The sequence below is a fragment of the Abramis brama genome (genome assembly GCF_963993115.1).
Source record: "Abramis brama genome assembly, chromosome: 13".
In the NCBI taxonomy this organism is placed as follows: domain Eukaryota; kingdom Metazoa; phylum Chordata; class Actinopteri; order Cypriniformes; family Leuciscidae; genus Abramis; species Abramis brama.
The window spans coordinates 33,117,449-33,145,367 of NC_139975.1; the positions used below are offsets into that span (position 1 = coordinate 33,117,449).

Below are 27,919 nucleotides of genomic sequence, written 5' to 3' on the forward strand. Positions count from 1 at the left end.
AAGCAGAGCCCCTAACACAAGGCTTGCCAAACCGCAGGGGGTTCGTGAGCTGATGAAAAGCTGATCATTAAATTGAATGTAACATTAAAATAAACAAATGGTGCTGCATAATTAATACAATTAACACTGAAATAGCAATACCAAATAGTGAATATATTAAAGAAGCATATAGTCTGTTGTGCTGCTTGTTGCTTGTGTGTGTGTGTGTGTGTGTGTGTGTGTGTGTGTGTGTGTGTGTGTGTGTGTGTGTGTGTGTGTGTGTGTGTGTGTGTGTGTGTGTGTGTGTGTGTGTGTGTGTGTGTGCTTCAGTGACATTAAAATTACAATTAAAATCATCCACAAAAACCTTGAGCTCTTGGTTGAAAAATTATCATATTATAATAAAATATGGCAATTGTTGGTGCAAGAAAGGTTAGGCAGTGACTTGTTGCCTCACTTCCTTTTCAGGCAGTGACTTTGCAGGCAGCGTTTGCACACGCATGTACTTCACAAAACTGATTTCAGACAGTCTTCTGACACGGCAAAAAGGGTCACAATCTACAACAATATAGAGCTAGCTTTGGTGATAACTAACAAATATTGAATTACTACAATAGTAATTTATCTCTAGAAATGACATCCAAAAAAAAAAAAAGTACATTTATATGCAAACTGACCACCAACTGTAACTTTTCAGACTTTATTATATCAAATGCAGCGATGCATAAATCAATGTTGCCTTCAGAAATCGAAAAAGGAAGTGAAGCTAACACTGGATTCGGACGTGCCCTGATGCCTTCCTACCTTGTAATGCACCCTATGAAGGCAGCGTTTTCAAGCTTTCGGTCTCCACTGTGTTAATGTACACACGTGCAGCTTGTGAGAGCGTGTTTTCAGAGCGGCTCAGTTCACAGTAAATGCTGCTTCTCACGAACTCTGTGAGTCTTTGGGAACGCTTTGTGTACTAGGTTCACTTCATTTATATTCACATTCACATAGTTTCCACCATTCTTGTGGACTGAAGTTGAAAGCGTTTCTGCTAAAATAAAAGCCTGAGGATTTGCAAATTTTGCGACAGCTGCTGATAATACTGAAGGAGCTTATATATGAATACAGTGATAGGCGTCGTATTCCTATAGGTAGATGTGGATCAGCTGAGAGCTTGACTAACGTGACCTGTCAGAACTGACGCTACGCTTGATATATGTATGATATTCCATCATGTAAGCAAAGTCAACAGTGATTACAAGGTGTTTGGTTTCATTTCTTTGACATGTTCTATGTGTTGCCTGTGCGAGTGTGCGTCTATTCTTGGGCTATGGTTAGATGTCTATTACATTTTCACTGACAGCCCAGATTTTGCCTAGTTTTAGCCTAGACGTCAGGGCTGTCTTTCGACGGCTAAAATTGCTTGCTGGGTTGTAGAGTTAGTGAACTCAAGTGTGAACACCCTTAAATGTAACTATTCCCATTAGCAGAAGAGTCTTTGTTCTTTTTGTCTGCATGTCTCAGCAGCAGTAATGAGCCATTTTTATAAATAAATTAAAAAAGCTAAAAAAAAAAAAAAGATTCAGTATCACTTTATTTCTAATGTCTACTTTAGACATTCTATTAACTATAAGTAACTTGTCAACTCCATGCCAACTAGCAGTCATTAGAGTATTAGTAGACTGTCTGCCTAATATCTGCTAACACTTTATTTTATTGCTCCACAACAGACATTCTACTATTCTACAAGTAATAACTCTAGAATACACTAAAAGAGAATAACACTAAAAACTAATAACACTAGAATACAAATGTTTTTTGTGTTTATTTTATTTTTTGAGGGCAAAATTGAGGGCAAGTCCCCTACTGAATTTCACATTAGAGCTTTTGGTGAAGAGCCGAGTCCTCTTGGCGTCAGAGTTCGCTTCGTTTGTTTGCGGTGAAAGCTGTTTTCCAAAACTCAAGCGTGCCTTAGCAAACCGCCCCAACTTGGAGCTGTGCTCTGGGGTACAGGTCATGTGGACATGATTCGCAGATAATGTGAACGCAGTCTAAATAACTTGTGGAAGGTCAGTGTAGTGTAATGCATTTCTCAATGCTGCTCGTCCATGCTGACAGTGCTTTTGGTGTGAAGCTCGCTCTTGCGGTGCATTTGCAAGTGCCAATTTGTGTCCTAGCATCTTTTAATAATGGCGTTATATCATATCTAAGTCACTTTGAACAATATTGCTTTATTTGTAGCAGAAATAAACTGCTGCAGAAAAAGTTAGGTGCTATGCAATATGTAACGAGTAATTGCATCACTCATCAGAGATGTGTTGGAGTAAAGCATACATATACTTATTTAAAAATTTAATCAAGTAGAGAGTAAAAGTTGCTAATATCTTTGATACTAAAACTTTACAGTAGCTAAAAAGATGTACTTAAGTACAGTAACTAATTACATTTACTCAAATACATTACACCACTGTTTAAATACATCTAATATAAAGTGTGTAAATATTCTAAATTGCAAATTCATCTAACAAATTTATTATTACAAATATATTTAAATACATGACATGCAACATACAAGTTTAAATAGATGATTAATAGAATTTTACTTTTGTTTTTGATTTTGGCTTCCAGCGATTATGAAAATACGATGCCGCATTCCGTTCCTTTAAAGCGCTGCGCTGTCGCCCTTCCTATGTAAGCGCTGCATTTGTAGGAATTTCCTACGTAAGTGCTGCATCTCCCCCTTTTTTTAAAAGGGATCACACTGAGGCACACAATCAATATCAGAGAATCAATATGAGCCAAAACATTTCTCATTAAAATGATCTCGGCTACATGTATTTAGTTATCCTCAGTACAGAAGTGCATGTTGATGTAGGCACCCTTATGCATATAACAGGTTACAGACTTCATGGTGCTGTGTAACAGAAGGGCTTCAGCGCATTATAACGCCCGGTCAGTTTTTGCCTAGCATTGCACTGAATCCAGGCGTCTAACAGCTGTTCAGATCAGAGCTAAACTTTGGGGTTTGGGTTTCATTCCATGTAGATTAATTAACATTTGGATGGAAATGTGATGTCCCTCCTTATATGTATATCAAGTTTGTATTTATAAAAAAAATAAAAATACCCCCAAAACTCTTGATCATTTAAAATTTTATAGTTATTGGCTTTTATTAAAAATACTGACATATTATTATTATTAATAATTACAAAAATTATTTAAAAAAAAACAGTAGAGTGTTGGCGCTTGCAACGCCAAGGTCATGGGTTCGATTACCAGGGAAAGCAAGAACTGATAAGAATGTATATGGACCACAAAACCAGTCACATGGGTCAATTTTCTGAAATTGAGATTTATACATCATCTGAAAATTGAATAAATAAGCTTTCCATTGATGTATGGTTTGTTACGATAGGACAATATTTGGTCGAGATACAACTATTGAAAATCTGGAATCTGAGGGTGCAAAAAAGTCGAAACATTGAGAAAATCTCCTTTAAAGTTGTCCATTTATGTTGGCGATTGTGCTGCATTCACTCACAAAATAAATGTTTTATATATTTACGGTAGGAAATTTACAAAATATCTTCATGGAAAATGATCTTTACTTAATATCCTAATGATTTCTGGCATAAAAGAAAAATCGATAATTTTGACTATTTCCACAAATATACCCGTGCGACTTATGACTGGTTTAGTGATCCAGGGTCACATAAGTGTACCTTGAAATGCAATGTAAGTCGCTTTGGATAAAAGCGTCTGCCAAATGCATAAAATGTAAATGTAAATGCAAATCAAGCTTGTTACGCACTCTCAGTGTGAAAGTGTGAATCTGTGAGCTGTTACACTTAGGCATGTTTCGGAAAACAAATCTTACTGTATGTCTTTAAGTGTTTCACTGTGTTTATTTCTATTTAGCCTACAGTATTTTTCCTCTGGGTTTGCAGATGTTTTCTCTAATTAAGTTTGGTGGAAGACACATGGGCCAGTCTGTGTTGGTATTGTTTGACTGTCTGATCTCGCTGATGTGTAACAGGTACTATGCAATGAGCAAATGTCTCTGGCACGTGTGAGTTGATCCAGCAGTAGCGTGTGTTTAGCGACCCGTTTGAAGCATCTGATGTCATGTTCAATTGTTTATGAAAGAGTCTGCTGATAGCACGCGGCATCAGACGCTACATAATCCCCTAGCTCATTTCACACACACTGCAGCCCAGATCCCAGATGAGATTGTAATATTCTATAGCACTGCCAACGTAAAAAAAACAGTAAAATGCTATTTGGCCCTTGTGATTGCAATGGAATTGATTTGCAGCCAGCCAGCTCTCCTAATCTATACAACGTCTTGCTATCGTGAGGAAAACAAGGGCATTATGGTATTTCAGAAATCGGCCTGACCCTGGAGGCAGTTTGTTGCATTATAGGCATCACTTGGCTGCCTCAGAAAATGAACTCCACAAAACCTCAGCTGCTACGTTCCACACGTTGCTGTCGCGTGTGTTGTAGCTATGGCTACGGACGTTTCTGAGTCAGAGAAATGAGCGGGAATAAAGAGGGATTGTCACTTGTAGGACTGGCCGCATCTCTCGCGTGTGGCGTGGTGACAGTAAACTGTGTTGATGAGTACGGCTCTGCTCTTGCGGCCTGTTATGTAAAATCCGTCTGAGCGCTGTAGTGGCACGGCAAGAAAAGAAGAGAAGGGGAGGCGGTAATGACATGCTGGGCGTAACCAGAGGCTGTCCCGCCGAGGGATCCCACTTTACAGAGGCTATAGAGAGACGAGAGGGATTTGGTTGGGAGGGATTTTTAGCTGTGCTGGAGAGACGGCTCAGGAGAATGAGCCCAGAGCACAGACGGGCTAAAACACATAATCAGTGTGTGTGTGTGTGTGTGTGTGTAACAGCCAATGGATATGAAAGTGGGGCTTATGATGAGAGATGAGAAAGAGCAATAGTCCAGCCCGCCCGGTCGGACGGACGGACGGATCTTTGTCTGGCCAACAAGAGATGGGAGCAAAAAATAATGATAAGTCAATACTTTTGCATTCTCTCACAAATGTTTTACATCTCCCTTAGAAACTCTGCGTTCGCTCGCAAACCTTTTGAGTTCTTTGCTAGCGAACGCAAAGTTTCTGGATAGAACACAAATCTTTTGCAAGAGAACGCTAAAGCATGGAAATATTTTTTTCCCTTCCATCTCGTATTTTTTTCAAAACAGGACAGGGTGGCAAACTAAGGACTAGACTAAGATTAAGACTTTACAGCTAACTAGACTAACAAACAACAAATACGATGTAACAATAACTCTCGACAGGACTCTAGACAAAGGTACTCACACGGAGTGTCTCAGAGAGATAAACACGCAAAGTAGGAACAGTTTAGACAATGAGCAAACACAAGGGGATTAAATAGGGAGAAATTAATGAAGACAGCAAGGTGACAAAGATGAAACAATAATGACAAAACGAGGATAACAAGTGGGCGGGGCAAGGTAACGAGACAACACAAGCACATGGCCCAAACACAAGGCCATGTGCTTGCACACAAAATGGGTCTGTCATGATCCTGCCTCAAGACTAGAGAAAATCAAGGACACGAGGGCAGAATCATGACATTTTGGACATTGGCTCATTGAGCGAAAATAATGATTAATATGCATAGATCTACATCTGTTCAATATATATTAATGACCAATGTGAACACAAAAGAGTGCCTGGCTATTGTGTATAAAACTCTTTTAGTACTTTTCGTAATTGTGGACACTTATTTTGTCATTGACTCTTACACTGTAATGATAATTTAAATTTAGAATGGAGCAAATCTAAAATCAGCATACTGTTACACTAAAGGATCAACAGTTTTACACCATGATCTAAAGAAGAGCTATGCGATGTTTGCCACAATGAAAATGAAAATGTCGTACAATCACAGCCAGTCAGAACATATGTGATGTCATATACAACACCACAACTGGACTGGGATTTCACTGCGGAGCTACAAAACGTCACAGAAATAGGAATTACGCATTTTGGATATAGGAATAGGAATTACCCTTTATTGCATTACGTCTGGTTAGGTCACGTCGTAATGAACTGTGTAAAATAAAGATTCCCCGCAACCTTTCTTTGCTTATAAATTGGAGGTAGTCCATGCTGGAAATGTATTGAATTCTGAGTGACCCGTCTCATAAGTGCAGTAATGATTATTTGAGGGTTGGTTGTTATCGTTGACGCTAAAAAACCATCGGAAAAGTCAGGCACTCGTCATTCCGCAAGGTCAGTGGTCACGGGTTTGTACCTGAAGTGAATAATCCCCAGAAGCCCAAGCATGTTCTGTGCTGCCGTTTCACCGCTGTCTTGAGAACAGTGGCAGCTGAGGTCGAAAGCACAGCAAAGCAGCGTGTTTTAGCGAGGCCAAATGAGTGATTACCTCCAACTCCTATCATAATTCACCATGACCTCAATCTGCCACCGGAGCCTCTCCCTGACTGATCGTAGTTCAGGTGCTCTGCTCTGGTGTTAAGTGTAGTTAGACAGAATTGCCTTTATCCGTCGCCTGTACAGGGCTAACACAAATATGATGTGCAATGCTAACGGTTCAGGACGTCACTAGGGAGAACTAATTATGCCTGTAATCAGTTTGCTGATGTGTTGAGTTGCCGATCTGCACCAAATTTTGCACTTGTTGGAATAGGACATAAATTCAACATCTGTGACAATAAAAAATGATGTAAAAGTATAAAAAGTAAGCACAAAATGATTAGCACAATTAGCTTTTTTGCCAGTATAAGCAATAACCCAACTATCTTTTTGTCTGCACAAGAACCTAGAATATGGTGACCTTCACCTGAAATAATTTCTTGAATCCAGCATATGATTCACCGTGTTGACCCTTCTGCTGATCTAGGATCAGCCACCGAGACAGAATTGTACAGCATATTTATTAGCACTCTGACAGTATGTGTGGCCCAGATTGCATCGCTAACAATAGTAATACATGCTCGTGTTACTCATGTTTCTCTCCTCGCCCTGGAACGAATGCAGCATGTCAGCAGTACAATCAAATGTCGGATATTGTTTGCTGTTTTTAGCCTTCCACCATCTGGCTGATCAGAGGATGTGCTAAAGGAGGAGTGATATAAAGTTAAGTGATTGTGCAACAACAATATAAAACAAGATCTGTGTGTTATGCATAAACGCTAGTCATCCAACGAACTAGCTTTCCTCCATGTTGAGATGCTGTGGTGTTTCTGTGATGGCTGGTAAGGTCTGAAACTTAATGAAAGGAATGTTGCGCTAGTCTTTTCCTCGCTATCGTGCCGTTTAGCGAAGTGAATTTAGGGCTGAATTTAGGGTGAATTTTGATTGGATGGTTGTGGTTTGCTATTGGTGGATATAATGTGAGTGACAGGTTGCCCCGCCCTCGTCATCAGAAAAGAGAAGAGATGCTGCAAGAGGCAGGGGAAGTTATTCTGATTCAAGATCAGATGACTAATAAAAATCATGACGTGCACTGTTAAATCATTTATTAAAACACTGCAATAGGCATATTCCATAAAAAACAAGAATTGTCCATTTTGATTGGTGATTGTGATGATTATGAAGAATATGGAGGATATAAATGTATTTACGCAGCAAGAAGAAAATATCAGAGCAAGTGAAAGTTAGTAAATATGGTTGATAATAGGTATACAGAGATTTGAACATAGCTTAAAGCTTTTTCTATTGATTCTAAAGCATATATATATATATATATATATATATATATATATATATATATATATATATATATATATATGCTAGAATCAATAGAAAAAGCTTTGATTATATATGCTTTAGAATTACGTTATCTGAATGTATTTATATACATTTAAACTAAATACTTAATTGTCCAAATAAAATTGCTCAGTTGTAATGTCCAATATATTATTTATTAGCATAATAATTATATACATAATATAGAAATTACATAAAATAATTATAATAAATAATCATCGCTAAAAGCCAGACGATTTTGTCTCTAAAAATCTGTTAATATGTAGGGTGTCTGTTAATTTGGAGGCAGAGAAATAGAGGGAGTGACTTTATTCAGAGATGTGTGGCTTTGCTCACAGTTTATATGGCACTGAACACCGCTAAAAGTCAACCCACTATCTAAACCTCAGGGTAGGAACAAATTAAACTGAAACATACCTGACTTGCCACCGACACCGGCTTCATGGTATAGTCCCCAGGTTTGGCACAGACATTTGAAGGAAACTCTATCGCCCCCCTGTGTGCTGAAGGTTGTCATCACCACAGAAACACAAGCACACATTAAAAGGATAGTTCACCCAAAAGAGTAAATTCTGTCATCATTTGCTCACCCTCTTGCCAATCCAGACTGTGTATGACTTTCTTTCATAAAAAAAAGTCTCTTTTTTTTTTTCATATAATGAAAGTCATTGAGGTCCAGTGTGGTTTGGACAAATATATTCTTCTTAAAAATCTCTTCTGTTGCATACTTAACATCAGTATGTTTACAGTATTCATATGTTGCTAGCCTAATAATGTACTGCGTGTTGAGAGCTCAGAAAAGCTACGCATTTGGGACGAGTAGAAGCGCACAGATAGAGTCTTGAGTTCCCGAGCCCCAGGTGGCCATCTTTCATCCCACAGCCACCCTGTGAATGCTGTGAAGAGAGAGAGAGAGAAAAGAGAGAGAGTCGATATCCTTGACATCTGCTCCCTCGCCCTGGGAGTCTGGCCACTGTCCTGTCCTGAGCTCTGCTATTCACAGCCACGCACACAAATACACATGTGTCAGGTGTTAACAGTATACCAGCACTGCATCTGACAGCACATTTCCCCAACCTCTTCAACTGAAGAGCAATTGCAAAGAAATTAAAGGTTACGCAGGTTAGTTGGATTGGAAATATCACAGCCTGCCCATCTGCAAGGTGCGAGTTCTGGCTTTTTGAACTGCCTTGGACTCTCTTCATCGCTTGGCCTCCAGAAAGTTATCTTTGGGGAAATGAGGAAACCTAAGTAGTGGGTAAATTTCCTTAGGCGTGCAGTGGGCCAACAAAGAAAAGCCTCGCTGCGAATCAATTTGTGTAGTCAGGTAAAAAAAAGTGCCCGGAGGAGGGGTGATGCAGGAAGTCCAAAGAAAAGCAAACCTGTACTAGAGTAAAAAAGTACTAGCCTGAATATATCTCCTGATTATCTTATCATTCATGATCATTGAACAATTGTATGTACATGCTAGCTCACTTGAGTCTCTAGCTGCGGTGTGTTTCACTGCAGAGGGGTGGTAATAGTAATATTGAGCGGTCATAGAGGTGGGAGTGAGGCCAAAAGCGTTCTCGCTGCTGGGATGTGTGGTACGTTATGCTACCTACGCACTGCTGAGCCCGGGCTTCTTTGTTGTTGATAAAGAAGGAGTAGGAGTGTAAGTGTAGTTGAGGAATTAGATCCCGTTAGCATGTGCTTATCGCTGATCTAAGCTTTAGAGAGTAGAGGATTCGTTGAAAGGTACGGGTATTGACTTGTTGGTTAAATAGTGAGTTGTGGATCTCAGCACATTCAGATACACATCTAGACACAAATGTGGGCGTAGATTATAGCTGTGAACGTTTCAGCGGAGTGGATGAAATTGTGTTGCATTCCTCGGCCCATGGCCATCTGTGCCCATGTTTGTGTAATGATTAGTTTTAATCATATTCTGCATTCTGTGTTGCTTTGGCAGGCGTGATTATCTGAGATCAATGCAAACAAACTCTAGGAAAATATTTAGACCTTTAAGCTGGTTATTAAAGTATTTTAATTAAAGGGTCACACTCTCTAGATGTTCACCATCTCCAGATAATCACACAAGGCTTCTCGTCTTTTTTAAATGTGACTTTATAATAAGGTTGTCAATCGATTACATTATATTGATTTACATACATGGAATACTGGTTAATTAATCAAATTAATCACAAATAAACTCATATATCAATATTTGCTAGAAAAGATCCTAAGTGAAGACATTGTTGTGGCAGACAAATCAGTCAGTAAAACATCACTGGCCCAAAGTCCACAACAATCCATTTTGTTTAAAAAATGTTTTATAGAGTTAAGTGCCATTTGTACAAAACACATTATTTCATCTGCACTATTTTTTGATTAATGGTCTTTGTATGTATGAGTCAGACTGAAGTCTTTGGTCAGTGTGTTGCGTCTTGCTGTTTTTTCAGCATCTCACTCCGTGAGTCTTGTATTTTAAGACGCAGTGTCAAGTTTAAATATATTCTCAAGACCTGTGCTTTGAGTTTTCTTCTGTGCTTTGTTAAGCTGTTTTTTTTTTTACTGCAAGAACATGTCACAGATATGAACAGCAAAGTTCATTAAAAGTTGTTATTTCGCCACGTTAAATACTGTTTTGGAGACGGTTAAAACTGGCTTAAGCTGGTTGGCTGGTCTTAGCTGTTCTCCCAGTCTGGTCAGGTTGGACTGTTGGCTGCTTTTAGTGGGGTTTTGGACATTTTTCAAATGGTCAGACTGGGAGTCCAGTTACTATAAGACCAGCCAACCAGCTTAGACTGATTTTCAGCAAGGTAATCAGTTAGCACTAAGCTAGCAGGCAAGCTTAGTGTTAGCTAACACACAAAAGGGAAGTGTAATTTTGCCTTTTTCAGATGATTTGGTTTATTTTTAAGACATTAATGTACATATTTCCATGATAACACTATTCTGTCCTTGATTCGAAGTTAGTAGTGATTTAGAGTACCCATAAAAAGTTATTTCCCTTCTTTTCTAATCATTGATTCCTGATATATAACCTTGTCTAAAATGCATAATTTTGTCTCCTCTTGCTGCAGGACTGTTTCACCGTGCCATAATCCAGAGCGGCTCAGCGTTGTCCAGCTGGGCCGTCAACTACCAGCCGGTTAAGTACACAAGGCTACTGGCAGAGAAAGTGGGCTGTAATGTGTTGGACACTTTGGACATGGTAGATTGCTTGAGAAAGAAGACAGCTCGCGAACTGGTGGAACAAGACATCCAGCCGGCGAGATACCACGTAGCCTTCGGCCCGGTCATCGACGGTGATGTCATTCCCGATGACCCTGAGATCCTGATGGAGCAGGGCGAGTTTCTCAACTATGACATCATGCTGGGTGTCAACCAGGGTGAGGGTCTGCGCTTTGTGGAGAACGTTGTGGACTCTGAAGACGGTGTCTCGGGCAATGATTTCGACTTTTCTGTCTCAGACTTTGTGGACAGTCTGTATGGTTACCCAGAGGGAAAGGATACTCTACGAGAAACCATTAAGTTCATGTACACAGACTGGGCGGACAGAGACAATCCTGAGACGCGGCGCAAGACTCTGGTGGCGCTGTTTACTGATCACCAGTGGGTGGAGCCCTCAGTGGTGACGGCAGATCTTCACGCCCGGTACGGGTCACCCACCTACTTCTACGCCTTCTACCACCACTGTCAGAGCCTGATGAAGCCTGCCTGGTCCGACGCGGCCCACGGAGACGAGGTGCCCTACGTCTTCGGTATACCCATGATTGGCCCGACCGACCTCTTCCCCTGCAACTTCTCCAAAAATGATGTCATGCTCAGTGCAGTTGTCATGACCTACTGGACAAACTTTGCCAAAACTGGGTAAGTGCGTACCTTGCAACATGCACAGTCTGGGGTAAACTCTAGTACCCATATTATGCTCATATACAAGTTCATACTTTCATTTTTGGGTTGTGCTAGAATACATTTACATGATTTAAAGTTTAAAACATTATTTTTCTCTTACTGTACATTTCTGCAGCAGCTCTTTTCACTCTCTGTGTTAGTTCCTGTCTCTTTAAAGCCCCTCCTTTCAGAAGAGCCCAGTCTGCTCTGATTGGTCCACTGGCTCAGTCTGTTGTGATTGGTCAACTGCTTAGAGCGTGTGTTTAAAATGTAAAAGCCCTCACCATAATCATGTTTCAGCTCCCAAGGCTTCATGAGCAGCTGTAAACATATATTATTTAAACAATATTTTATGTATGGCAACTATGGTGTCATTATTGGAAGTCCATACAATGTTGTTTGCTCTTGCAAAAACAGCGTCCTCTCGACATAGCAAAATGACTTGGCCATCTTTTCATGAGGGCGGGTCAAAGTAGCCAGTAGGCGGGCATTATGCAAATGTGTTACATGGTGAAATAGCAAAGTCACAGTAATAACGGCAATACTACAAACTAGCAATTTCAGGCAGGTGTTTTAATACCATGATAATACCAGAATGCCAATAATCAGCTGTTAAATCAGAATGAAAATGTTTGATATTTATGTACCACTAATGTACAATTGAAAGAACATACATTGTACAGTAGGTACCACTCATTAAGTACAGTGGTGCTTGAAAGTTTGTGAACCCCTTGCAGAATCTGTGAAAATGGGAATAATTTGAACAAAATAAGAGGGATAATACAAAATGCTTTTTTTTTTCTTTTTTTTTTGTGATGGTTGAATTATCTATTAAAAAAGGTTCAAACATACGCTGATGCTCTTAATACATTGTGTTTCCTTCTGGAGCATCAGTGAATGTACCTTTTTAATATTTGTGTTTGAGCCTCTCAATTGTCCTCAGTGTGAAAAGTTGGATCTCAAAATCATACAGTCACTGCTGGAAAGGGTTTAAATATGCAAAATATGCTGGAAAACTGAAGAATTTGCGGGACCTGGAGGATTTTCCTGAAGAACATTGGGCAGTTTAACTGATCAGGTCAAACAAAGGACTCAAGAACAACATCACAACAGCAACAAAAAAAGTTGTGGATCATCCACGTAACGACACACAGCATTAATAATCAAGGGTACGTAAACTTTTGAACAGGGTCATTTTTATAAATTCAGCTTTTTTTTGTCTTATGGACGATATGCAAACATATTTTATGTAAAATATTGTATTCAGTAAAATGCTAAATAAAAAAATAATATGCATTTTGTATGATCCCTCTTATTTAGTTAAAATTATTCACATTTTCACAGATTCTGCAAGGGGTTCACAAACTTTCAAGCACCACTGTATGTCTGTTATTTTTTGCCTTGAGTAAAATCTGTTACTGAGTAGCATTGTTTACAGCGTTCTGTATGAATGGGGCTTGAGACCCCGTGCAGAGAGAATTATCAGTGGAACTTATCGCATTTCTGCCCCTCAGCAACATCGATCAAAACCCCTCTCTTGAGTTGATCACTGCCGCCCCAGGTGAACGCAACCCCAACAAACACCTCCTCCCTCGCTCCCCCTCTCCATCCTGCTCAATCCTGCCCGGAGCACAAAGCATTATAGATCTGTATGAGGAGTGCTTGTAATCAGCTCTAACAACACAAATCTAATTTGACAACTGCTGTTACTGAGAAAAATTGATTGGTCATGCTGCTGCTTCTCCACTTTTACCAGTCACAATAAAAATGACACCCCTTGGCGTTTATAAATCTTTCTTTAACTGTTAAGTGCACACTAGTTGTAGCCAAAAAATAACATACAAAAAGTGGAAATACTAATGGCGGAGTACCGCAGGCTATTTTATTTTTTCTTTGCGCTGAATGCTCAAGTCAACATTCTGCAAGCATATCAGAGAACATTTCAGAACAACATCTGTCCAGAAAATGTCAAATTAGCTCAAGGGCATGGGACATTTGTACGCTAAACTCGTTTCTCCCCATAGTGTAATATCTTTCTCAGTTAGACTGCCAGATTTTCTCTGTTTTCTCAGTAAAAACAGAAAGAACTGAAATTGTTTGACTAGTGCAATTTGTTGTTTCTGTGTTGATGTATTTCCTCTTAGTGCTGGGTGGATTTTAATTGATGCTAATTTTAAGTCAATATTGTTCCTTAAATCCCAAAATGTATCTTTTAGTCTATGCCGTTTTAAGTTGATGCATGAACAAAACACGTCATCCAAAAATTGCAATAAGCTTTGTGCTTTGTTGCATTCGATATGAAATGATCTTTGCTTTCAAATTCTCAATTTTATCACAAAATTCAAACGTTGTAAATGTGGTTTTGGTGCTCTTTAATTTGTGCTGACAGATGGCTGTAGCACGTGAACTGATCATCTTTTACTCTTTACAACTAGTTACGGCACCAAATAAACATGAATGAACATCAGAAGGTATGTTGAAATACAGTACAACTTACTGAAACAAATCATGTCTCGTGTAACCACGTCAATAAAACAGCTTGTAAACAATGTCACATAATGTTACATTTACCTTAAGAAAAGCCATTCAATGTCCAAACTCCAAAGCTTGTTGGTTAGCTAGAAAAATAACTCTATATTGGAGCACTTGCCTAAATATATTACACTTTAATTATAGTTTTTACTATTGGGCATGTGTTATTTAATGCATGTTTGAATGAATCTGTCATGAAAACAAATCAGTTTTAGTAGTTATTAAATGTAAAAATAAAAAATAAAAACTTATGTGCAATTTAACTTAATTTGATTTGTTGATTTATTATATTTAAAAATAAATAGCAATTGGATTTAACAGTTTGGACTTGTCATTATTTCATATACTGAAACAGGAAAAAGGTTTGTTTCTTTTTAAAATAGCCAAGAGCCAAGAGTTCATGCCATGGCCCGATCAAATCACGCTTGACCTGTGCCATGGATGAAAATAATAAAGAAACATTCAAATCAAACTTCTGTTGCAACCACTTGATGGTTGGAAAAGGAAATAGAGCACAACTGAAGACAGACCAACCACCACTAGCTACTTCCTACTGATTTTGGAAAACAGATGGTGTTTTCAATTTAGGGGACGGGAACATTCTCATTCTAGAGAACATTTTATTGGATAAAAAAAAACACAAGCCTGCAAGATGAGTCATCACTATTTTGGTCTGTTTTGTCATAAGAGAAAGACTATAATTTGAAAATGTACAGTATATGCCTGTTTATGTGCAGTATTAGTGTACATTGTCCATTTTAATCCATTAGTATATCGATGACATCAAAGCTAATTTCCAATACACACAATTTTCAGATTTCAATTTTACAATGTTTTGAACATATTTTAACGTGAAGACAAAACCATGTCCTATCAAGCCTTAAAAATACACTGCCCGTAAATAATCACTCAGCAGAACAGCCAGCCCATTTTAAAAGCATCCTCTCAGAAATAGTATTATGTAAAGATTATTTATTACATGACAAATAGTGTATCCTCTTGCAGTCATTCATCTAATGGCTCTCAATAGGACTGGCATTATAGAATCAGTTTCAGGCTGTACTGATGTGCTGAGTTTCTGATATTACAGCCCAGGGAGTTGCTCCATTTGTGTGGCGGATTATATAGGATACCGCTTAGCAGAGCAAAGGATTAGATGCAAGGATAATAAACCTCTCAATCACATGAAATATACACAAATCATTACTTCCATCTTAACTAGCAAACTCTCTGGTTTAGATCTGAGGAGACAGCCACAAATGTGCACTACAGCATGTGAAGTGTGCTTACTGCTTCTCCATGTGATGACCTAGATAGCGTTTCCTGCCATGTCTCTAAATTGGACACTTGTACCTGCGCCGGATACAAACGTGAATATGGAACCTCGAGTGGACTAGGTGAACATTACATTAAGCTTGTGCTGTTTAATGTCAACTGTTGTATCATTCCCCAAAGCTAAATTCCTCTTTCCGCTTCATGGTGCTTACAAGCAGTGTTTTTCCCCCTGCAGTTGGAATACAACATAAAAACAACCATTAACTGTGAAATCTGGGTAGAAAGGCATGTTTGACTAGCCTGACAAGCCAGACCCACATCAAGATGTTGTGTCTGGGAACACACCATTGGCAGGGCTCAGTCCGAGGGCCGGGATAAAGCTAGTTGATAGATTAAACTTTTGGCTGTATCCGGTCGGCAAAACTCTGAACACATCTTACTTTTTTAAGAATGACTTCAGTGCCGTTCTTTGTTCTTTTCTCAAAGAAAAGCTTAACTCCAAGTCTTAAAGAGTCGCGGCCAAAGCCGATTGGAAAGACTGCTGTTCGCCATCAGCAGCTCTTCTTTGTTTTCAAGTAGCAAGGAATTCACGCAGAGCCGTCGCAACTCTGTCGTCATTATGTTAAGCCCACCCACCGACTCTATACACGATGTGATTGGCCTGACTAGAGTTTGGTTTTTCCAACTCGCAAGCCAATGGAGAGTTGCTAGACGACCCTGGGTGCCTCTAGATTTCTAGGCTAATGTTTGACAGAAGACTAGGGTAAGTGAAGTGACAAAGTAACATGTTTCTTTATTTGATGCCTTTATTTGCATGATCAAATCTATTAGCTAATAGAAAAAAATACAAATTTAAAATATGAATAGAGCTTCAGTAGAGCCTGAAAAAACCTGCATGTCCACAGCCACACTTTTTATATTTGATGAAATCATTTCAAATTTCACCGGAAAGAAAATGTATTATCCTGATTTTTATGAATAATATTTGTTCAGGAATTTAATGTGTAGCATTTCAGCATACATGTCTCTTAAAAATAGGTTCCAAAAGGGAGTTTTCATAGCGTTTCCATAGAACTTTCAAGTGAAAAGTTATTAAAAGAACCCTTTTGGATGAACATTTTAAAAGTCAAAAGAACCAGTTTCCAATATAAAGAACATTTTGTACAAAGGAATTGTTCCATGGATGTTAAAGGTTCCTCATAGAAACCAATAGAATGTTTAAGACCATGAGTCTGGCAGCTCTACATATTTCATATTTCAACAAGTCTTTTTGAAGAAAAGTCCACATAGACATTTTATCTGTCTTTGGAACAATTATTAAAAATCATTAGGCGCTGAAATAAATGGAAGCATAATGGTAAAATGCTTCCAAACGTAGTACCATTAAATTGAATTCAAATCTCCAAGGCTTTTGAGACGTTTTCTCAGCTGGTTTTTAACAGTAAATTAGCACCCTAATTAATTTCTCAAGTGTTAACCAGTGGCCATCGGTCCTGCAGAAGAACAAAAGCATCCGAGAACCTTCTTCACACTTGATAAGTGAATTGTTTGCGCATATCCCCTTTGTTCAGGCTACAAATGGACCTCAAATGCTGTCGTCTGCATTTCTTTAGAGAATGTAGCGTTAGCATTTGATGGACAGGGACTGTTTCCTTGGCATTCTTCTACTGTGTCATTCAGCCTCCAGTCAAACAGCCCATGCTGTGCCGAGCCACAGACGTCGCTGAGCAGAATACTGTTGTGCTTTTCCTTTTACCATCCTCTTTTTTCTGCATGCTTCCTTGTAACAAGAACACAAGACACTCTCAGAAATGTGAAGGCCTGCTGGGATGGATCCAGATATTTCTGTTTGAAAAGCCCATGTTTTTTCATGATGCCGTCCCTTGCCGAGACATTGGCTATTCCACCCCAAGAATAAAACATGACTAATCAATAATCAATAAGCCATGATTAATAAATAAGATTTAGCTGCACACATGCCAGCTCGACTGTAATCACTCAATGATTTGACACAGCCTGCATTTCGTGTTTTATCGACGTATTTATATTGACATCTGTCTTATTGAAATTCTGTTGCCTGTACCTCATCTGAATGGCAAGCAGATGCTCATTAACTCTGTCTTGTCGTATCTGCCTCGTGATTGTGAAAACAAAAATAATAATTTCAATGCTGCATGTTAATGAGCAGTTTCCCCTACCGCTACACGCAGATGAAAACAGTCTTTTGAACATCAGTTGACCCTGCACCAAAGGCCAGGCCAATCTCTTTCTGAGGCTTTGAGATAAATTGCTTCCCACATCCGCTTCTTTTGTCTTTTCTTAGACTACTGCGAGTCCACTCGGGAATTAAAAGGGATTGCGTTCCGTTTGTGTAACAGTCTCACAGAGCTCTCAATTAAGTCTAGCACTTGATTCTGTAGGACAGGGGTTCTCAGCTCGGGCCCTTGAGATCCACTTTCCTCAAACCCTGATTAAACTCAGCTACCTGCAACTTTCTGTTAATCCTGAAGACCCTGATTGGCTTGTTCAGGTGTGTTTGATTAGAGTTGGGGCTAAACTCTGCAGGAAAGTGGACCTTGAGGGCCAGAGTTGAGAACCCCTGCTGAATATATATATATATTTCCAAAGTTTTTCAAGGCTTGCACTTGGAATCTATTGCAGGGTTTGCGTTCTCAAGCCACCAGGCACTGTTTTGTGCGGATGAGCGGGCCGGAGCACGTTGAGGGTTTTCTGTTAGAACGGTGTCGTGTTAGCGGCCCCTAAATTAATAACTAATGATCTTCGCAACGAAAGTGAATCAATCAGTCAAAACTAACTTTAGCTGGACAATAACTTTATTCTAGAGCTGCTGTAAAGCCAAAACAATCTCTGTTACTGTAATTTCCTATTATCACTGTAAAGCTGCTTTGAAACAATCTATATTGTTAAAAGCGCTATATAAATGAAGATGACTTGACTTGACTATATCTCTGAGATATGCAGATTTACTTTAGAAAAGGTAATGAAGCTGCGCAGGATCTTGAGGGGCCCATGATGAAGAGGCCGTGCTGCATGACGAATGTAATGAGCACCATCAGAGGAGAGCGAGAGATCAGTGCCGGACAGCAGTCAGGACACATGTTGACCATCACTCACCCGATCAATAGCAGTCATAATGAAGAGTGTGCAGGGGTCTATGTCCTCCAGATACCCATATTACTTCAAAAGCATTGCCTTCTTTTTGGTTTACTGGCCGAAAATCTCGCTAACAGTGATGTAGAGGTGCTTATACATGTCAAGAACGTTTTTTGTGTGTAATGGTTCAGTATTTGAGCCTAATTTTAAAAATAAATTCATTAATATACACTTTTTAAAAAAGTGTTGATTGCTAGTGGTGTGGGATATTGACCAAAAAATTATATGTCGATATTTTCTCAATTGTCAATATTGTCGATATTTTCTCAATCATTTTGTCAATAACGATGATTAGACGATATTTTGCCATATGTGTGTTATTGTATTGGTACAGGTTTAGGATTGCCGTGCACAGCTGACTCCTAAAGTTTTTGATATTCTTCATATTTTGTGCGGTGGTCAGTTTGCAGCAGTGACAGAATTAAAATTTTGATGACAGAGATTATTAAAACAATGATTTAAAATTGACTTTAAAATAAAACTTTAATTTGACATTTTCCCAACGCATTCAATACAATTAAGTGCACTTCTTTTTCACAAGGGATTATAATTGAGTCATTGAATCATTCACTCAACCGATTTATTAAAAAATTCTGATTAATTAAGAAACGAAAACCCATAACTGTGTTTTGCTTAGAGACACAGTTGATCCTGCTTTGACTTTGTTTGGAACAGTTTTCATTGGCAGAGCAAAGATAGGCAGGTAATAATTTAAGTAACTGGAAATGTTAGGTCTAAAATTGTATTCCTTTCTATTCGGGTCCCTAAACATAAGTAATTGTAGCCATATCAAATAACACTAATTATCTTTTTTTCTTGTTCTGTGAGGAATTGAGAAAGTAATGTGGAGTTAAACGACACCCAGCCACTGTGTATCTGAAAAATACTTTAAACAACAGCAGTTGAAATTTTTAGCCTTAACAGCAAGGCTCTTTGAAAGCATTCTCTCTCTCTCTCTCTCTCTCTCTCTCTCTCTCTCTCTCTCTCTCTCTCTCTCTCTCTCTCTCTCTCTCTCTCTCTCTCTCATGCTGTTTTATGTTGTATATTCTATCTACTGACCTTGAGAACAGCAATGAAAGATAAGAAAATCTCTAAATGTAACTGCATCTTTCAAAAGCAAAGCCAGTTGTGTGTGGACCTTGAAATGTACCGTAAGATGAAAAACCACACAAATCAGTGCACACTACCTCCTGTACTTATAAATAACTCCTAGATAGAAAACTTTCAAATTAAAAGTACATACACTACCTTAAGTTGGAATCAATGGTATTCGGTTGAAGAAGGTGTTTTCATTTAAATAAGTGACCCTGAGCAAAGTACTCTAAGACACTGAAGTGGAAACAGAGGCTTTTATGATGCGCCATCGGATTTGGCGTCTCTGTCCACAATCATCCAAGCGCTGCCAATTAGACTGATGAATAACCAATGCAGCTCCATCGAATTAACTCGGACTCATTCTCACCTTGTCATATTCATTAGATTTATTCTGCTGTGAAAAGACCTTTCTATAAAAAGGACCTTTCTCTATTCATATTTTTTTTCTGCATTTTTCCATTTATTTCCATTCATCAGAATTGCATGATATATAGTCAGAATTGCGTGATATAAAGTCACAATTGCAAAGGGTTTTTTTTTTTCACACAATTGCAAGTTTATATCTCGCAATTCTGACTTTATATCATGCAATTGTGACATCTTTTCTCAGAATTGTGAGATATAAACTCGCAATTGCAAGTTATAAAGTCCAAATCTAAGCAAAAAAGTCAGAATTGCGAGTTTATTTCTCACAAATGCGCGTTTATATCACGCGATTCTGACTTTATAACTTGCAATTGCGACTTTATATTCCGCAAATCTGAGATAAAAAGTCGCAATTACTTTTTGTATTTTTTTATTCTGTGGTGGAAACAAGCTTCTATACATTCTGGCCTTTAGATATACTGCAATTTTTTTTTGGTCAAAATGTATTGTTTGTCAAGTAAAAATGGTAAGAATGATCACTGATCCCTAGCTCACCTCTCCTCAACAACTAAAAAAAAAAAAAACATGATTTAAGGTTACATTCATTTGCATATATAAAGGGGAAATGGTACAACGCAAGCACTAAAGTTTAATCCTGAAGGGTTTAGAAGTATGAACAATGAGCCTTAGCAAGCACTACTAATTAAAATACTAATTAAATGACCATTAACAGTAGAATTTTGTCCAGACTTAATTTGCAACTATTGCACTGCTAAGGATGGATTGTTTGACGGAAATATCTTCAGACAGACCTCTCCCTTCGGTGTTAATGTGGTGTTTAGGAAGTCCAGCCTAGTTTCGGAAGCTCAATGTTCGTCGAGTCGTTTCCTCTCAGGGCCTGAGATCTGAATGAGTGCTGCTGATAGAGGCTGAAGTACTGCTTCACTGGGCAAGCCCAAGTGGCCTGAACCGCAGAAACATTCGAGCGGTTTAGGAACCCATTTGAGTGGGCGACCTTACAGAACGCTGTCAGCTAATTCACTGCCTCCATCTGCACACACACTACGCAGACTGTGGGTTAGTGGGATGATCGGGGCACAGGGGAATGAAAACACTCATTATGCATTATTGATATTAAAATGGTTACCGTAACAAAGACACTGAACTGGACTTGGGGTTTTATATTCCTTAAGCAGAAGTTTATTAAAAACATACAAAGTTACATTCTGATATCCGAAAGAGTAGTCATACAACGTACAACATGCTTAGAATTCAGGGTTATTATTATTTAACTAAAACTAAAACCATAGAAAATCGTGACTTAATTAATTGAAATCATTTTTAACTGAAATAAAATAAAATAAAAATGTTATCATATCACATCATAATTTTTACTTGGCTTAGCTTAAAAACTATATAGATATATTTTTGAAAAAAAGTCAAAATATTAACTCTTTCCCCACCAGCGTTTTTGAAAAAACTTGCCAGCCACAGCCAGCATTTTTATCATTTTTACAAACGTTTCATGGCCCCCAGAATATTTCATTGTATGAATATCTGAACATGCAATAATAAAAGAAAGAACAGTGTCTCTGCTTTCAAACAAAACAATCTGTTTTTTTTTTCTAGCTTCATGCATTATTTATGTATCAACACTTGAATGTGGGTAAGTTTCATAAAAAAGGGACATTTTGAGCAAAAAGCTGAGAAAAACATTTTTGTTAAAGACCACATCTGGATCGGATTCAGAACGATGATCAAAACACAGATGGAGTAGATCGAGTCCATCCAGGGCCGGCCCGCGGCATAGGCGGTATAGGCAAATGCTAAGGGCGCCACTCATCCATAGGGGCGCCAGAATGAGTGAACGAGTGATTTTTTATTATTTTTTTTTTACATTTTTTTTTTTTTATAATAGGCTACTATTTTAAAACCATTCATTCGAAATACTACCAAATAAAGCAAAAAAAAAAAAAAAAAAAAAGTCCGGCTCTTCAATCTTCCCCCGCCCATCGAATGCTTGAAGTGCGTCAGAAACAGAGCGCGCGCGCGATCAGTTGTTGGTAATTTGTTGTGTAGCGTGCCCGACGCCGCATCCAATGTAGACAGCACTGCTTTAGTTAACACACAGCTCGTAGAAACGGGCCTGGCAGCTCGCGCCAGTTCTAGACACGGTGAAAGTTTCCTGATTGTGACGGAAGGCCGAATTTACATGACACATTATAAATGAGCATAGTCTGCGATAGATACAGTGCCATAAAGAAGAGAAGAGGATAAAGACAGAGGTAAAGTGATGTAGTGAATGAACAATTTATTGCATAGGAGTAAGATACTATAATTTCATGGCAGTTATTTTTACCTTAAACTTAATGTTAGCAGTTGTTCTGAGTTCTGAGTCCCCAGACTGTGATTTTGTAACAATCATGTCAGTTTTAAGACGCATTTTTTATTATCACTTTTTTATTAATGTTTTACTCTACAGTTGTGCAGTTTTGGGGGGATACAGTACAGGCCAAAAGTTTGGAAACATTACTATTTTTAATGTTTTTGAAAGAAGTTTCTTCTGCTCATCAAGCCTGCATTTATTTGATAAAAAATACAGAAAAAAATGTAATATTGTGATATATTATTACAATTTAAAATAATTTGTTTTCAATTTATTATACTTTAAATTATCATTTATTTCTGTGATGCAAAGCTGAATTTTCAGCATCATTACTCTATCACATGATCCTTTAGAAATCATTCTAATATGATGATTTATTATGAGTGTTGGAAACAGTTCTGCTGTAATGTGTGTGTGTGTGTGTGTGTGTATATATATATATATATATATATATATATATATATATATATATATATATATATATATATGCTAAATCATGAACACAATGACAGGGTGAAATGGGCTGTGATGCATGGGGCGCCAGGTAAAATCTTGCCTAGGGCAGCAAATTGGTCAGGGCCGGCCCTGAGTCCATCAACCCTCAAAACTTCACAGTCCTAAAAACAGTACGTCGACATTTCATTCAGGAACATTAGGCAGTTTTGATTTACAGGTATATGCTGTTTAATGTTGATGATCACGTTATTTTACATATGCATATGCTTACATATGATATCGCTTGTTTCTGCTTCTTCTTCGCCTGTGTTTTGATCAGGAGATTCTGTAATCTTTCTGAAGATGTGTAATAGTGCCCCCTACCGTATTATTGTGAAAACACGGAAAGCCGGAAATTTCCGTCAATGGTGGGCAAATAGTTAATAAAAACTATAATAGTATCTCACTTAAACTAAAATAACACTGCGAACAAATCCAAACTGACAGGCAAAACATGGAAGAGGTCGGTAACAACCAAAACATGTACTAAATATAAACAGCCATAACTGCAGGATAAATGAGACTTCACAAACACTGAATGACTCACACTGCCTTATATCAGAGTCTCTTTGTTATATGCTTCTCTTTGTTAACCTTCAAGGTTAACAAAGAGAAGCATAACGCTGCAGTAAGCTTTACACTAATTGTTCATTTTGGATTTATCTACTCTTGGAGTTTTCAACTGAAAATGTGGTTTTATAAGAATGTACGATTCAGTATATGGCACTTCTTATTGCTTTCTCTAATATTCACAAGCATGATTGACTGTCGTACAACCTTGACAGCGATTCAATGATGTCAAGGCTATAATGTGATTGGTTATCAGGAAAAACATCCCGCTTTCTCTCTTATCATCTGCAAGCTCGTGTTCACATATGCCTCCATCCAACAACGGGTGGATAAGATCGAGCTCCCACCATTTATTATTTTTAAATCATCTGTTTCACTCAATGTACGTAAGAAAAGATCAGTCGCTTCTTCCATTACTTCACAACTTTAAGTGAAATATTTACTCTGGCAAATGAAATAAATCAAATATGCTACAATAGGGTTAGACTTGACTATGAGTAATACCTCAAAGCTAACTGCCCAGTTTAAAGTATGAATGTTTGTTTCCACCCCTATGAATGCCAGGATTTGAAATTCCTCCCTTTGTGATTTCCTCCTCATGCCCCTTAACATGTGTATGTAAATCAAGGAGGTGTGCTTTCACCAACTCATGTCTGTCCATCAATCATGAGAGTGATACTGCTGTTGAGTACGTCCATCTGACATTTTTCTGTAACCTTAATGTAGACGAAAGCTGCTTTTTTCCACAGTCGGGCCGAACCGTTCTCGTTGCTTAACCGTTCTATTCCGTGCCGATCCAGCCCAGCCGGTACGGATGTGGTTTCATTCTTCACTGTGGTTCTGATAACGGAGCTCTTTGGAACGTCGTACAAATGCGTCAGTCGTTTACAGACGTATGAGATGTTAATAGCAACCACGTTATGGAGGATGATCAGATCACAAATATTTGAACTTTTTTGATGCAAACTTCATTTGCTAACCTCCAGAAATATAGCGGCTATGTTCAGACTGCCAGCAGAATTCAGATTTTTTTGCATATCCAGATGTTATCCAGATTGGTTTTTGAAAGTCTGTATAGCAAAAAAAAACAAAAAAAAACATGAAATCTGATTTTATCAAGTCTGATTCAAACCACATTTAGAGGTGGTTTGAAATGTGATTCCAATCATATTTTTACAGATGTGTCTCAGTCTGGATGTTCTGGCTGCTCAAATCAGATTTCAAACAGTCTTTTGCATCACTGTAAATGCGACACACAATGATAACGTCAAAATAGTGGACGGAAACCACCGGAATCTTATTTGATCACCTGCAATTAATAGTGCTGACAGTCTGCCTGAAAATATCTGCTTTGAGAAAAAATCTAATTTTCCTGCCGTCTGAACAGCCAATGAGACATAAAAGATCTGCAAATGCTATTTCATGACTCCTTTAAGTGTGAGCAATATCAGTAGTGCCGTCTGCTAACTCTTAAGGCCAACATCACTAATTATTCAATCTTCACCTATCAACACACTATATCTCGAGCTAAACCCTTACATGTGAAACACTCACACTAAATATGTCATTGCTGCAGATCAATAGACTCGGCGAACACATACAAAACATCACAACTGGCCTCAAATCACCAGTCAGTGGCATTGCAAACCCAGCCTCTGCACAAATATGCTGCGTCATGCAAACCGGTTGATTGACAATTATGAGAATACATGGTGATATTGAGATGCGAGCGTTTCCTATTAACCGCGAATGCCCCAGGTACAGCGACTGCGACTCGCACGCAGCAGGAATTCATATATGCGGCGCGGCTGCGGACTCATTGATGTCCTGTTCTCTGCCATGTTGCGCCGTGGCAGATCAATATGACCTTACCTCTGCTGCCTGCTTCTTTGAAACTTAATTACTGATATTCAGCTACAAAGTCATCATGCTCCGGCTGCCAATATTCATTGGGGATCATTACCAGCTTAATAAAACCAGTTATTTATCGGCTGCTGAGCTGACATTCAACCTATCTCCATTTACCTCAGACCAGGGAGAGGGGGAGCTCAAAAAACATGAAAGTGTGTGATTTCTCTTTAAAGCTCGGTTTTTCTGCCCTCTCAGATGCACATGCTCTTTTGCACAGGTGTCACAGCATAGGCTTTCCAGTCTGTTGAACACGACACGACTGTTAAACACGACACGTATAATTTTTTTTTTATTTATATAGAATTTAGTGCGGGGCAACAATTAATTCACATCCAAAATAAAAGTTTGTGTTTACATGATATATGTGTGTTTACTGTGTATAATTATTTTGTATAAATACACACATATGCATGAAAATATTTAAGAAATATTTATATTTATAAAATTATATTTATTTATATATGTATATACTGTACATATATTTAAATATAATTGATATGATACATACATTTTTATATTTTATATGTAAATAACACACTTTTCTTAAATGTATACATGCATGTGTGTGTATTTATATAAACAAAATAATTATACACAGCACACACACATATATTATGTAAACACAAACTTTTATTTTGGATGCGATTAATCGTTGCCCTGACTTATTTCTGATCTATATATCATTTTAATAGGGGTTTAACAGTATACACTAAAGTCATGGTTCGGTACGTACCGTGGTTTTGGGGTCAAGGTTCGATATGGTACGATTTACATGTGCAGCCCCCCCAGATTCCTGATTCCTTAAAATAAAAAAAATAAGGATTTGTTGATTTGTTACTCTTATTGATAGATTGACCAATGCTGCGTGGTAAAATGCAACGGCTGTTTTCAAACGTATTGGTTAGATTAACGTGTTGTGCGTAGACTACGCTGTCATTTTCTTGCGCGTAAGAGTGAGTTTATTAACATGCGGTGACAATGGCGGATGCACAAACTTCAATATTAAGGTTTTCAAGAAATCACGGAAAGTCCCTTCTACATCTGAGTCTACTTCACCTTTCCATGAGGAGAGAGTGAGTGAGTGAGTTTTCCCATTTCCAGGACATGCATATTTCATCACTGGACTGTAGTGAGACTTACATGACACAAATCGGCACAATGCCAAATTATTTTGTCTCATTATAAGAGCGGAAACAACGTAAAATACTCCCGTCATTTATGTCATACAGACTGTACAAACTGTAAAGAGTCTATTTTATCTGTGTACACTCACAATAAAAACCAAACATTGTGCTTTTGTAAGATAAAGAAAACAAACAGGATGCCGCTTTCTGGCATCCCGGTGTCCTTTCTGTGAAGTTTGTGGAGTGCGTCATAACAAATTATTGAAACTCAGCGTATAGGCTACTAGCAAGCTCTTGAGGGCCATCTGAACTGATGTGTAGATCGTCTCTTCTTCTTCTGCTCTTTTTTCTTCTGCGGTGGTTAGCAAACAGCGTTGCATTACCGCATGCCCCCTTCTGAATTGGAGTGTGGATCGCCTGTGACTCACTGTATTCGTTTGTCTGACTGTATGCATCGAACCGTGACGTGCGTACGGTGATGGTTCGGGACAAATACGTACCATTACACCCCTAAATTTTAATATAGCCTTGTGCATCTAAGACTCTTCTGCAATGCAAGAGTTGTAGCTGCTCTGGCGTGCCGATTGGTGCACACATAACAATTTAATACCGCACAAGAGAGGAATACTGCAGTGCAGACAACAATTGTCCTGTTTATCCTAAGTCTGGAGCGGCATTAAGATGCTCGATTTCATGAGGGCAAGCACAATGTTTCAAACATGATTTTGATAATGTAACCAAACCACTTTGTCAGAGTAGTTCTAGACATACGGGGAAGTTTTACAATCAAATTTTAAAATGTATTTAATATTAATGTGTTTGAATTGAACTGCAACATTTGAATAATAACACACAGAATTACAATGTCATCCTTTCTGAATGTTTTTATAGGTTGTATGTGTATTTTATGATAGGACTCTTGCTCAGATAATGCAAAAGTAGTACTTGGCTTAACAGTTTTCAAAAAAACCAGCAGACAATATTAGTGCAATATTAAACAACATCTTTCTTGAGTTGTCGTCACTTGTCATCAGGGTGGGAATTATACCGCGGCCGCCGTTGCCCTACACTTTGGCCTTCATGCCCCGTGAAAAAAAAATCATCGTACGGCCACAGTGGCCTGTGTGCCCTGGCCCTGTCAAAGTTCCACCCAAGTAGTCTCTGAACTTCAATTAGTTTGTGGATTCGCGCAGGTGCAGTGTCATAATCACATCGATGATCTCACGCATCAAAACAGCAGTGCAAGAAGCATGTAACGTCAGCACCAACAGAAGAACGACACTCTGTTGTCGACACTGGTGCATAGATATATACACTAGATTTCGCCTTGGCTACGGCATTCGTTCATGAACTGCCGTAGCCAAGGCGAAA

General features: G+C 38.5%; 1 protein-coding gene across 2 annotated transcripts in view; it reads left to right on the plus strand.

Moving 5' to 3' along the window:
• Nucleotides 1–27,919, plus strand: part of nlgn3a (neuroligin 3a) — a 216,383-nt gene that overhangs the window by 182,258 nt on the left and 6,206 nt on the right. For both annotated transcript variants that reach the window (XM_084134013.1, XM_084134014.1), the window contains one exon: nucleotides 10,807–11,596. In XM_084134013.1, coding sequence (XP_083990139.1) covers nucleotides 10,807–11,596 — 790 coding nt within the window. The remainder of the gene's footprint in view (nucleotides 1–10,806; nucleotides 11,597–27,919) is intronic.